Source organism: Triticum aestivum, chromosome 2A (assembly GCF_018294505.1).
Source record: "Triticum aestivum cultivar Chinese Spring chromosome 2A, IWGSC CS RefSeq v2.1, whole genome shotgun sequence".
NCBI classification, from domain to species: Eukaryota; Viridiplantae; Streptophyta; class Magnoliopsida; order Poales; family Poaceae; genus Triticum; species Triticum aestivum.
Genome location: NC_057797.1, coordinates 719279055 through 719293503, shown reverse-complemented (window position 1 = coordinate 719293503; position 14449 = coordinate 719279055). Strand labels below are relative to the sequence as shown.

Sequence of the window (14449 nt, the reverse complement as noted above, 5' to 3'; positions counted from 1 at the left end):
AGCCACCAGCAAGCAAAGCGCAGCGATCGAGCCCTGATGGAAACCGCCCAACAGAATCGATGCATGGACGCACGCGGACCAGGCAAGTTCACGGCCAAAACGTACGTTACTCACTCAACCAAGAACCAAAGAGAACTGCCCAATACGTTAGGGCATCTCCTACACCGAACCCCAAATCGCGCAGCGACTGCACGGTTCGAACATGTTTTGCCATCTAACATGATACATGGTACTATATCAGCTATGGCTGATTCAGACGTCTTTTTTCCTACAAACCAGAAGTAAACCGAGCTTCGTGAGAGTTCAGCCCGCTGCCACGCAATGGTCTGACAAACTTCGCCTACCCAAAACCCCTCTCCCTCACCAGCATGCTTTCCCGCCAGAGCATCAGCTCCACATGCCCGTCCAAAGGGGACGCGGATGCTCACTGAGGCCGGCATTGAAGCGACTCGTCGTCCGAGAGCACCATCCGCTGCATGCCCGCTCTACACCCCTTCTCTTCACATTGAAATGACATCCGTCTGCCGCCTACAACCATTAAACCACCGTGTGTGCCTACGAACCTACTCCAGCGTCCCGAGCACCACAGTCTGTGCCTATGCCGGCCGACATTAAACACCTATCACCGGCTGGTGCCTCGCATCCACCGCTATTTAAACGTGGTCCGGCGCCGAGCAAGAACCACACCATACATCCACCACTATATACACAACGTAGAGTAGGTCGTATATATATCTTGTGGCCGATCAGCAGCCACCAGCAATACACAACGTAGAGTAGGTCGTATGTATATATCTTGTGGCCGATCAGCAGCCACCAGCAAGCAAATCGCAACGATCGAGCCCTGATGGATACTGCCCAACAGAACCCAACAGAATCGATGCATGGACGCACGCGGATCAGGTAAGTTCACGGCAAATACGTTACTCACTTGACCAACCAAACAGTTGATGGATACTGCCCGACCAGTTTGAGATTGGATGTTTAGAAGAATGATTGTATCATTAGCCTATTACGGCATCCTCAACGATGACCCGCAAATTGGCTTTGGCATTCGTCCGTAGACATAGAGACCAGTCAACGGAACTGATGCGGGAGCCGGTCATTCAATGCAGTCTTATATATGTCTGCCAGTAAATGGCAATATGATGTTCAAATAAAGTTCAATCCATAGCGCTTGCTAGGTCAGCACGAGCGCTTGATCACATGCCTGATCATCACATGCTCGATCACAAGCAAAAAGAGGCATGTAATGCTCCGGCCATGGTGGCGTCTTTAGTCTTTACGGTGGGTGACACGATGGCCGCGACCTCCACCATGTTCGTGACCAGCATGCCCACTGCCACGTCCTCCACCAGCACGCCCTCCGCCGGCCTTCTGCTTCTTAAGCTTCTCCTCCTTTGCGGCTTTCCCCGCGGCGATTTTGCTGCGTTGCTGAGTTGATCTTCCGGGCGAGCATGATGCTCGGATCCTCCTGCATCTCCACCACCTCCAACTCAGGCAGGCTATCCTCCGGTTCCATGAGTTGGCGGCGGGGGAGGGAAGAAGTGAATGGAGAAAAGGGCAGGAATTGGATGGAGAGTGACGGGATGGAAGAATAGAGTGGGGGATTTTGCCATGGAAACAGGGCGACGAGCTACAAAGCGCGGGCTCCGCCTTTCTTTTGGGTGGGCCAAGGTTGTTAGCGTCCGACGTGTTTCGTGTCCGGACTCCAGCGAAGCCCCCCACCTTTGGTTCCAGCTTGCAGGGAAATCGTGGTTCGGACTGCTCGCCGATGGATGGGGATCGGCGTTGGATGGCTTCTGCGGTCCGGGCAGCTACGTCTGGATGGATACGGGCGGTTAGAGGGTCCGCATTAGAGATACCCTTAGGGTGTGTTTGGTTGGAGAACGAGATGGAATGGAATGTCATGGTATTTTCGTCAATAGCGAGGCCGAGGTGTCTATGATAAATTTGTCGGTCTCAAGATCTATAAGCTCAGTCTCTTGTGAAGATGCTCATAGAGATAGAGTGTGTACATACGATTTAAGAATGAATGTGGGCGTGTACATATGAGCATCTGCTTTTGTATTTGTATTTTAAAAAAACAAGCATCAAAACTTCAAAAGTCCACTCTTCTTCTCCTATGCGGTGTTCTGCGTTGGCCAGCTAGAGGTAGCTAGGCACCCGATCGAGATTTCGCGCCTCGATCCCGGCTTCTGGGCGGCACTACTGGCCAGTCGGTTTTTTTTTTTGAGGGTTATGGCCAGTCGATCTTTTTTTTTTTGAGGGGTTGGCCAGTCGATCTTGGCGTACGTGTATCACACATGTGAGTGGTTCGTCTCCGACGACTAGACATATACAAGGGCCAAATTGCACACACTCACACATGTACTACTACAGGAGATCAGCCAGCAGGGCGCGAGGTGTACCGCTGTCCGATCGATTTCCCTCCAACGGCCGGGTAATGGACCTACACTCCATGCCTTTGCTTAGCAATGGATGGATTAGTTTTTGAGCCACATGCACGGAGCCAACGCGACGGATCAGGCCGTTGGTGGAGATTCTCCTTGGGGCGTCTCTGGCCCATGCATGCATGCATGCATGCAAATGGACACAGCAGCGTACATGCAAGCAGTCGCAGTGCATGCATGGTCACGATGGTCTCGTGATCTCGTCCAGCACAGAACAGTTGCGAGATATCCAAAGTTGAGCAAGCGTGATTTACCCTCGTCGATGAGCTAGCGGCGGCGTTCTTCATTATTTTTTTTTCTTTCGAAACGGCGTGCTCCATTATCACATCCTGATTCCTGAAGCCGTTATGCATTATTGAACTGTAGAGTTACCTGATTTTCCAACTTGAGCTTATGGGTGGCATTATCGCGTCGTCTTATGGCTCTATCTTAACCTTGAGCTTATGGGTTCTCGTTGAACTGTGGAGCTACCTGATTTCGAAGTGTATGTGCATTAGAAATGCTATTTTCCTCCACGCGAAAAAGAAAAATTAAAATTAAATGCTCTTTTCCTACGCAGAGAATTCAGAAATGCTATTTTTCAGGCTTTCAGATAAATGCTGTTCTATTTCACGAGGCCGTAGGACCATTTAGGCCCATTCCCGCAAAGGCCACCCACGGGCCTCCACGTTTCCCTTCCCGCACAGCCAGCGTAGGCCAGGCCGTATCGACCGTCACGTTGTCCTCACGGCACGGCCCAACCAACCCTCGCGTCTCCCCCCGCTTCCACCTCTCCGCGCACCGCCGCCGCCGCCGCCGCACTCCCACGCACGCTGCCGCGGCGGCCACCCACGCCCGCCGCTGCGCTCGCTTTCGCGCCTCCACCGGTCCCACCCGCACCGCGCCCGCGCGCCCGACCTGATCCTCCGCGCCGCTCGCGAGCCGCCATCCAGCAGAGATGCCGGCCCTGAGGCCGCCGCCGCCGCGCCTCATGCTCAACGCCGTCTCCTGCATGCGGAACGCGCAGACGGTGCTGCGGGACATCAACGTCAGCGTCCACGACGGCACGGCGCTCGTCCTCACGGGCGCCAACGGCTCCGGCAAGACCACCTTCCTGCGGATGCTGGCCGGCTTCTCGCGCCCCTCGGCCGGGGAGATCCTCTGGAACGGCCACGACGTCACCACCCCGGGGGTATTCCAGCAGTACAAGCTGCAGCTCAACTGGATGTCGCTCAAGGACGCCGTCAAGGAGAAGCTCACCGTGCTGGAGAACGTCCAGTGGTTCGAGCTCCTCGAGGGCAAGCACGGCAGGTCCGCCCCAGCCATCGAGCTCATGGGCCTCGGCAGGCTCATGAACGACAAGGCCAGGATGCTCTCCATGGGGCAGAGGAAGCGCCTCCAGCTCGCCAGGCTGCTCGCCATCGACCGCCCGATCTGGCTCCTCGACGAGCCCTCCGTCGCGCTCGACTCCGAGGGCGTCAAGCTGCTCGAGTACATCATAGCGGAGCACCGCAAGAAGGGTGGGATCGTCATCGTCGCCACGCATCTGCCCATTGAGATCGAGGATTCCATGAACCTCCGTCTTCCGCAGCGGTTCCCCCGGAGGAAAACTCTGGTTGATCTTGTGCGTTGATTGATGGGAGCTCAAAATATTTAGCTGTATCTTTCTAATTCTTCTCCAGCCATACAAGTTTTGCGTTGGAGCAACTTCTGATGGTGCAATTTTGTGACACTTTCTTCTGGAAAATAAGAACATACTATTTGCCATGTCAATATATATGCTGGTGCCTGCTTTGCTCACATACTGCATTTTGGAGATTTGTGGTCGTTCTTTTGACTTTGATTTATTCACTCAGTCATGCCAATATGCCATTGCCACCTGGTAGTGCAATCTTCTGTTCTTATTCAGTGTCTAGCAGTTTTAGTGATGAGATGCAGTGTATTGTCCTGAAGCTTCGATTGGCGGAAAGCTGCCCAGATTTGGAGATCTTTTTACAAGGTAATGGACTACTGGTTTAGGAATTAGGAATTTTCTGTATACAACCAAATTTTATCGTTCCAGTATCTCGTGTATCCAGTATTGACTTCTGTCCTGAATTTTGGTAGTGATGTTTACCCTGGTTTATGGTGTTAGGGCATATCTTTGTCTAGCTAGTGCTATGATATTTGAGTGGTCTACTGGTCTTGCTGTCCATTTTTAACACGATGTTTGAGTGGTCTTTGTCTAGCTGTTGCTATAATCTTTGAGTGGTTTTCGATGTCGCTGCGGCTTCTGCAGAGATTCCCTCGAAGGAGAACTTTGGTTCATCTTCTGCGTTGATGAGGGCTTGGGAATGTAGCTGTATCTTTCTAATTTCTTCTCCAGTCATACAAATTGTGTGTTGAAGCAACTTCTGATGGTGCAATTACACTCTAAAAAATTTCAACATATTCGCCATATCAAAATATAATGCTGGTGCCCCCTTTGCTCACACACTGCATTTTGGAGATTTATGGTCATGGTTTTGCCTTCGATGTGTTCACCTATTCATTCCATTGCCACCTGATGGTAGAATCTTATGTTCCTAACTCATTGTCTAGCAGTTTTAGTCATGAGATGCGGGGCATTGGCCTGAAGCTTTGATTGGCTGGAAAGGTGATGAAATTTGGAGATCTTTTTACAAGGTAATGGGTTGGAATTAGGAATTCTCCATACAGTCAAACTGCATTCTTCCAGTATCTCATGTGTCCAGTATGGTAGACTTCTATCCTGAATTTCTGTTAGTTATGTATACGCCGAACTCGTTTATGATGTTAGGGCGCATCTTTGTCTGCTATTGTTATAATCTTTGAGTGGTCTACTCTGCATTTTTTTTTAACATGATGTTAGAATTAGGAATCCTCTGCCAGCCTACTGAATCAAGCAGGTCCTGTTTACCTTCAAGAAATTTGGCAACTAGTGGAAGCGCCCAATTGGTATGAAGTTGAAGAGGTCTAATAGGATGATTTTTTATCGCCATGATAATCCACTAGTGAATCACAATTAGAATGAAAATGATGCTACTTGTACTCCTTCCGTGAAAAAATTGTTACTCATACTGAATTTGCCGTGCATTGTACTGTGTATAGATAAGTTTAGTATATTGCAGATTGTTAATTTGCTATGTAGATGGTCTAAAAACTTCTTTGTGGGTATTCAGAAAAGGCGAACCACCAAATAGTTCTATAGTTATTTCTGGTGTGACTGGAACCATTTTGTAAATTGCTCACTTAAATGGAACCTTCAAGTGCATCACTAGGATCAACATCTCTCCGTAGAATGTGGCAATCTGAAACTTCTGAATAATGTCTAGCTATTGCTCTAATCTTTGAGTGGTTTTCGATGTAGCTGCGGCTTCTGCAGAGGTTCCCTTGGAGGAGAACTTTGGTTCATCTTCTGCGTTGATGAGGGCTTGGGAATGTAGCTGTATCTTTCTAATTTCTTCTGCAGTCATACAAATTGTGTGTTGAAGCAACTTCTGATGGTGCAATTACACTTCTAAAAAATTTCAACATATTGGCCACATCAATATATATGCTGGTGCCCGCTTTGCTCACACACTGCATTTTGGAGGTTTATGGTCATGGTTTTGCCTTTGATGTGTTCACCTATTCATGCCATTGCCACCTGATGGTAGAATCTTCTGTCCTAATTCATTGTCTAGCAGTTTTAGTCATGAGATGCGGCGCATTGGCCTGAAGCTTTGATTTGCTGGAAAAGTGATCTAATTTGGAGATCTTTGTACAAGGTAATGGGTTGTAGGAATTAGGAATTTTCCATACATTCAAACTGCATTGTTCCAGTATCTCATGTGTCCAGTATGGTAGACTTCTATCCTGAAACTTTTTTAGTTATGTATACCCTGAACTCGTTTATGATGTTAGGGCGCATCTTTGTCTGCTATTGTTATAATCTTTGAGTGATCTACTCTGCAATTTTTTTAACATGATGTTAGAATTAGGAATCCTCTGCCAGCCTACTGAATCGAGCAGGTCCTGTTTACCTTAAAAGAAATTTGGCAACTAGTGGAAGCGCCCGATTGGTACGAAGTTGAAGAGGTCTAATAGGATGATTTTTTATCGCCATGATAATCGACTAGCGAATCACAATTAGAATGAAAACAATGCTACTTGTACTCCTTCCGTGGAAAAAATGTTACTCATGCTGAATTTGTCATGCATTGTACTGTGTATAGATAAGTTTAGTATATTGCAGACTGTTAATTTGCTATGTAGATGGTCTAAAAACTTCTTTGTGGGTATTCAGAAAAGACGAGCTACCAAATAGTTGTATAGATATTTCTGGTGTGACTGGAACCATTTTGTAAATTGCTCACTTGAATGGAACCTGCAAGTGCATCACTAGGATCAACATATCTACGTAGAATGTGGTAATCTGAAACTTCTGAATAATGTCTGATTGGCTATTTGGCATGCATATTTTGCACGCAGAGATGCCAAAATAGTGTTGTTTCATGAGTGGGACATGTACTTTGTCATTTGCTGCTCCCATTGGTTCATGTCTGCTGGAGAAGATTCTCAAGGAAACAGATGGGTTTGCCAAATTTATAAATGTACCGTTGTACCATAGATTAACATTAAATTTCTTTGATCTGCTGCATAGGAGGGGATTGGATTCTTTTACATTGTTTGACATAAGTATTTATCTTGCAGTGATCTGTCTTTGTAGAGAGAAAAAGAAAGCAGAAACTAGGTTGACAAAAATTGCTAAATTAAATCTTAGCGGCATTATATATTGCTGATATGCTTATATGGCCTCCATCTGAATCTTGAGTAATGTCACCATGCTGGTTGCAAGTTTATATATTGATAAAATAAATCTCAGTGGCATTATATACTGTTGATATGCTTATGCGATCTCCTTCTGAATCTTGAGCAACGTCACCATGCTGGTTGCGAGTTTGAATATATTTGGTGCAGTATGCATTCTTTATACTAGGCTGGCCTATGTACTCTGGTACTTCATTGGCGCAGGCTGTAACAAGGGAGCACTGAATGGTGTACTGATAAGCCCCCAGGGACCATTGGAGAGGTGCTCTCTGACCCCATTCTGCAAGTAGCTGGCCCACTATTCAAGACAAGGTGTTAAGCCACTTCCCAGGCCAGCACGGAGCCACCAATACTACATAAATGCCCACTGTTTCTTTTGCTGTATTTTGTTTGGTTGTTTGTTACTTCCTCTCTAGTCCCCCACCTACAGGATTCTAGCGTGGAGTCTGTTTACAACGGATCAGGATTGAAGATTGATCTTTATAGTGCAAATGCTCAGGCCTAGCTCAGATCCTTGATAGCTTGATCTTTCTTGTAAATGAAAATGACATTTCTGTGTCTAGAGAGTTCATTATGATCCAGGCCATCTGGCCCAATACAGTTGAGCTGAAAGGATCCTGTTATGATGTTCTGACTTAGATTTGATTGCTCTAAACAAGAGTTAAGATGCGTGTTAAAATCACTCACCATTCATTATATAGTGCCTTAATGGTGCTTTGGTAGATGAGTAGGTGGAGTATTTGATGTTGTAAGAGTGAGGTCTTCTCTTTTCTATTATTAAAATATATACTCCATGTACTCATAGTTATTCATTTATATTTTTTCTGTTGTATATTAGGAGGTAGATTTTATTTTCTGTAACGATTTGTATTTTCTGCAGAGCATATATCTTAATTGTGTGTGATTTGTGATGGAACGAGAAATAGAGCCGATCTGTACTGAAAAAGGAGGCCTGAAGATCCAAAGAGAGAAAAGCTTCAGTATCAGGTTAGCATATGAACAGGGTTGCCTTTCTTCCTTTCAACCTAAAGTTTCCGATTCCTAGTGCAGATTACTTATTTCCGCTTTCATGTGTGTGATCAGGGAACATGGAAAACTACTAGTAAAACATGAATAGGAATGAAAATGCAGATAAACCTCCCAATTAATTGAGCCTATGTCTATTTTAGAGCTGAACAGTGTTTTGAGTTATGGGGTTACTTAATTCAAAGCTGGAGTAGAAGGAATATGACAGTGATACCTAGAGTATATTTATGGCATTAAAACAAATGTTTGCTGGACATTCAAGTGTCATGCTGATTTAGCCTTAAAGAATTACCTAAAAGTGGAACTTCTTTGCTGTTAGTGGTTAAGACAACAGGCATGGGCCCAGCCCTTATAAATATTGCCAAGTTAAATTGTTCATCATGGGTGCCTTTTGTTAGGATTCTCTTTAAAGGCTGGTGTCTTTGACCACATCAAACATTTAATCACAGACTTGAAATCCTATTCCATTCCTTAAAGGAGCACATGACATGCACACACACAGGACCTTATTAATACACATACTAATGTTAAATGGCGTAGTGAAGTGCTTGATCCCCCAAAAGTCTAGGAGGGAGACATGGAGGCATAGCCATAATGTATTGCTGCCAGTACATTGTCTCTCTAGGGCATACTATAATAACTGCAATCACCTCTGATGTAAATGCCATCCTGCTTTAGGACAGGAAGCTTATATCACCAAAAAAAAGGGTATCTGCACTTCTACTTCAACCAGCACAATAATAATACATGATCAGGTGTGTGCCACATGTCAATATCAATTTGGCATTATTGATAATACTAGTATAATTTTGTATGGAATAGGAGACGATATCTTGCACATGTATATCTAATCAAAACTGATTATCCATGGTGAGATGACACCATCAGAAGGGTGCTCTTAAATGACACACACTCTTAGCCAAAGTTCATTCAGCAAACGTACAAATGTTAACTTTATTTGGTGGTAGTTTCTGTGAGGTCTACTACCAGGTTGTGTATAATGTTGCATTGATTGTGACACTGACACGTTGGTTAGGAGGTGACAGGCCGTATATAAAGTAAGAGAGAACTGTTGAGCAGTTATTAGGATTGACAATTCAGGATTGTGGCCCCAATGATAGTAATGCTAGGCAGAGAAGGCAACCACATCTTCTGTTCTAGCCCATTATCAGCAAAGGGAAAATTGATTTGTCATGATAATTAGGAGCTACTTGTCATGCACGACGTCCATGGATTATCTATATGGAGAGGGAGATGCCATGGGTGTCCCAGTGGGGTGTAGAATAGACCAGTTTCACTTTCTAGATTTATTCCTATCCTCCATCATCGTTTCAATTCTTGAAAGGGAGAAATTTATCCGTCCGAACAAGTTGGTTGCCCGTGAAGGATAGATATCACCATCGCTGTGGTGTAATGTTAGGGTTGATTGGAGGTTTCTCTTTCCAACAGATTGATATGCCTAGCCTACCACAGCGTACGAATACGACACACTCGCAAATCCTGACCTGGAAATTTCCATTGCTGTTTGCTATACGTGCACGGCAAGCTGTATAGATTTGTATGCAATTAAAGGGAAAATTCGACAAATAAAGAAACGGTACTGAATGCCTGTCCATTGAAGGAGAAAGATACCGTACATCTAGGTTGCTTAATCCGGTACATAGTTCCTTACTCTTGGAGTAGACTATCAATAGATGTTCATTAATACCCATAGGCAGTTTGCTTGTTAACATATGGTAATCAATGACCATCAGGGGACATCTTAATAAAATTTCTGACCTAGAGGTTTAAATGATCTTGTGCTTCCTAGTCTGCGAATATTATTTCCGTGTACAACTGTATACTATTGAATGTTCAAGTCAGTAGACATACACCTTCCTGCAAGTAGGAGTAGGTAGCACTTATACCTGTGGATGCTATGACAATGAACTAGTACATGTCACATAGTAGAATGTATTACATGCCACAAATTTTTTGAGATAGGCCCTTTAAACCGAAAGGGAGGGAGTAGGTCGTAAGTATTGAACACTTAGTTAACTATGTGTCACATAATAGACCATACGCATTGAAGTGTGTACAATTAATTAAACCATCTGAAAGCCCCCTAGAATACATACTCGATCTGCACATGCTTGTATTGAAAAAAAAAAGTATACGTGGAATGCTATCCTTCATGAGCTTAATAATTAATATCCATTAAACTATTTATGCTGTCGTTTTTCTTCTGCAGAAATATAAGCGTGATTTTGTCGACCGCGCATAATGTGCCGCATGAGCGGGCTACAGCTGGTGTTCCAGCAAACCCCTCGCTTAGTTGATCTTGTCAACCCAAATCATCAAATTCCAAACAAAAAGAAAGAAATAACTTGTGGAGAGCTACTTCTGAGTTCTGACAAATGTAACTATTCTTTTCCTCTGCAGAGGGAGTTGTACGAGCTGGAGCATTCCGCCGATCAGATGCGCCTTCAGTAGCCCCTGGACCAATCAATTCTTGTTTCTCCGCGGACTGTGGCAATTCTTACGTGCGGTAAATGCATATGGTATATCTGTGTTAACCCATTTCCCCCTTTACGAGTTTTATCATCAACCATATATATGTAGGAAAGCAAAATTTCGACAAGCGAGCAAAAAGTTGAAGAAGCGGATTAGGCAAGAATTTGCATGAAAAGCGCATAATCATTTTAATTTAGCTCAAAATACGAACTTAATGTGCATAAACTATCTCCGCTGTCGTTTTTCGCCTGCGCGGATATAGGCGCGACTTTTTCGGCCGCGCATAATGTGCCGTGAGCGGGTTACAGCTGGTGTTCCTCCTGCAAACCACTCGCTTAGTTGATCTTATCAACCCAAATCTCCAAGTTTAAGAAAAAAGAAAAGGAAAAAAAATCTTTTGGACAGTTACTTCTGAGTTCTGACCGATGTTAAACTATTCTTCCATCTGCAGAGGGAGGGCTGTGTAGTACGTGCTGGAGCTTTCTGTACCGGTATAGCCAATAACTCGCAATTACGCTCGTCGATCAGGTGCGCCTCCAGTAGCCCCCTCGGATCAATCAATTCTGGGTTTTCTCTTTAGAATGTGGAAGTATTTACGCGCGGTAAATGCATCGACAAGTTGTTATGCAGTTGGACAGTCCCATCGACCGTGCTGCTGAAGTCAGCTGTAATGTCATGGCATGGCATGAGAAGAACGTTTTCTTGACAGGACGTGTTTGTAGGAACAATTTGTGAACCACAGCTTAAATGCTAGGGGCCTGCTGCACTTAATCGAACAAGGGGAAATGAAGAGGGGGATTTTAATAGAAGAAATCGTAGCGGATGGCCAGCAATAACTCCTCCTCAACGCACATCCTGACAAGTCCATTGCTCCTCGGTAACACAGGTAACAGTAGAAGTAGTTTGTTTATCTGTCTATAGGGCTCCTTCGCCTCTTGCATATTTTACTGTGTTGTGCCGCACAATTACTACTACATTCTTCAGCTAGTAGTGAGTTTGTTACTGCCACTGATAAAAATATACGGGCGGTTGATACACGCCATCCTGGTATAGAGTAGATGACCATTGGTATGAAAATTGAGCGGGAAATTTGGGTTTGAACTGAGACCCGACGAAACCGGGCGTTAACCAACGGTGAAAAGAGGCAGCCAGATCCAAACTCCCCTGTCGAAATCGGGTTACCGTGCCCCGGTAGCTGGTATGGCGCGGTCCGGGGGCCGGTATTTCATAATAATTTGGTGTAGGTCTTGTATTTCTTGTTTCTCCCCTCGACCTGTTTTGAAATCAACTACTCCCTCCGTTCCTAAATACTTGTCTTTCTAGGCATTTCAACAAGTGACTACATACATAGCAAAATGAGTGAATCTACACTCTAAAATATGTCTACATACATCCGTATGTAGTAGTTATTTGAAATGTCTAGAAAGACAAATATTTAGGAACGGAGGGAGTACTAACCCATGCTCGTAGGAGGATCTTGGTTGAGGGGGTGGCAGTTGACCCCTAATAAATGGCACTAGATACTAATCAACGCCTTTTGCTCTCGCTGTGCAGAGAGAGGGAGGGAGGGAAGAAGATTAGAGGAAGACGCAGACTGATGAAGCAAAGACCTGGCATTGGCCGGGCGTAGCTGGGTGGCTGTGGGCGGGCCCATGATTGTAAATGTGCGCCTGTCCCGTTGCTCCAGCCTCCAGCCTCCAGCAGCCAGCAGGGAGGCCAGGTGCTTGATCATTGCGCCGGGCCCATCCGTCCGTCCACGCGTTCCCGGGGATCGATGCAAGGTGACAGTGGCGAGTACGTGTGCGCGTGGGATGGCGCAGCAGCCCCAAAGTTGTACTACGTGGTGGCTTGATGAGATGAGAAGAAGGCGCTGCCGCCTGCCGGTGGATCTCGCAGAGTCGTGCGGGGCTGAGGTGGTGGTCATGAAAGGTGTACTTTCGTCGCCGGCCGAGGCGAATTCCAATTCCAATGGCCGAAGACGGCGACGGGTCCAGAGTCCAGACGCCCAGCGGCGTGGAAGAGAGCGCAGGCTTTCGATGGTGTGATGCGTGGTTCGTCCCTTTCTTCTTCGTTCGTTTCTGCTCCTTGTTCTGTGTTTTTCCATGGATGGTTTGCTGAGGATGAGTTGCGCGTCCATGCAGGCGGCACGGGGCGTGACCGGGTCTGGGACCGATACCCGATGCCCCTGCTTGCCGTGCGCCATGGGATGGGGTTTACGTACGTACGGGTTGAGCCGTTGCATTAATCTCATGTACTAGCTGCACTGTAGTGCTTTCAACATGCATTTACGTAATTGATCTCATGTACTAGCTGTACGTGCGTGTATGTACGTACGTGCATTAATCTCATGTACTAGCTGAGGACCTTCCGGTTTAGGGATTGACACAGGTACGTAATTGATCAAGTCAGGTGAATCGACCTATGTTGATCATTCGTTCATGTTGCCACTGAGCCACTGATCATGTGAGAGCGATACCACTTGACCTCTTCCAGCCGAGCGAATCCATTCATCAACTGAGAAAGGCACAAGTCCATCATGCCTGGGCATGGCATGGGAGATGCGAGTCGTCCCGGAAACGGTTTGTTCGTTTCATCAAAGCGAGTCGAGTCAATGCCGGCCCGCCCATGCAACTATGCAAGGAAGAATTGAGGCCGCCAACTTTGAGCGAGTCGTCAGGACCATACCCACACCAACAAGGTCAGGCAGCCTCCCTATTCCTGGTGATAATCAGGACAGGTTAACAAGTTGAAGAGATCAGAGTCAACGTACGTATACAAGTCCATTCCATTCATACCAAGAGGGAGCTAGTAGTAAACGGTTCGACCCGGTCGTCAATACGTTTCTACACTGATGGAGATGTGACGACCATCAGGATTTGACATTGTCTTGTGTACTATATCGCCATGATCGACACGAATGAGAGGTCTCCATCCATCAGAATTGAAACGGCGATCGAACACCGGGATCACGTTGCCGGGTGGGTCCCTGACGCTCCTCCCCGGCGCGGCCGGCTGCCGGTGGTGGAGCCTCGATCGCGTGGTCGCGTCGGGTGACCGGTCGACCCATGGATGCGAGGGAGGCATGAACCTCGTAAATGCTCGCCGGACCATCCGGCCCGGCTAGCCCCAGCCCCAGCCTCTCCTCCTCTCCTCTCCTCTCCTGTGTGGGCGTCCACCTCACGCGGTGACGCTCAGGGACCATTCAATGCGGCGAGACAGAGGGATATGCAAGCGCGTCTCCAGCTAGCGCTAAGCCCATCTCATGTCACGCGTGCATGGATTCATCCAGCCCTGCCATCCATCTCCGGCCTCTGCAGGCGGCGCCGCTCAGTTCGCGGCGCAGTCCTAGAGCTTCCTGTTGGCTTATATTACCCCGGCGATTGTGACGTCCAGCATTTTATTACAGGTTTTTTTTTACCGCGTTCCACCTTGTGCATGCTACGTGCGTCTGCTTCGTCGTGGCATGCATGCCAGAAGCCAGAAGATCTCGTGCAGCTCCGTGACGCCACTCCAAGCAGTGCAAGTAATAAAATCGACGAAGCACGCATACGGGTTCGGACTAGGAGGCATAGCTACAGGCAATGCAAATGCCAATGCATGCATTTGCATGTGCATGCATGCGTCGATCCTTGCCGAAAGAAACGCCGGTCGAGCGAGTCTCCAGGTTGGCGTCACACCTATACCTAAAC

General features: G+C 46.6%; 1 protein-coding gene and 1 long non-coding RNA gene across 2 annotated transcripts; both read left to right on the top strand.

The window, feature by feature from the left end:
* The first annotated feature begins 3176 nt into the window (after positions 1-3176).
* Positions 3177-4232, top strand: LOC123190514 (ABC transporter I family member 1). The gene has a single exon (XM_044603168.1). The coding sequence runs from the start codon at positions 3391-3393 to the stop codon at positions 4063-4065; it is 675 nt and encodes a 224-aa protein (XP_044459103.1). The 5' UTR covers positions 3177-3390; the 3' UTR covers positions 4066-4232.
* Positions 4233-4899: 667 nt separating this feature from the next.
* Positions 4900-13424, top strand: LOC123190515 (uncharacterized). Its single transcript, XR_006496370.1, has 6 exons — positions 4900-6199; positions 8122-8228; positions 10689-10807; positions 11212-11288; positions 11380-11646; positions 12315-13424. It is a non-coding gene; the product is annotated as an uncharacterized lncRNA (long non-coding RNA).
* The last annotated feature ends 1025 nt before the right edge of the window (positions 13425-14449 follow it).

Excerpts from the sequence above, each read along its gene's own strand:
- LOC123190514 (XM_044603168.1), top strand. The coding sequence starts at position 3,391 with ATGCCGGCCCTGAGGCCGCCGCCGCCGCGCCTCATGCTCAACGCCGTC.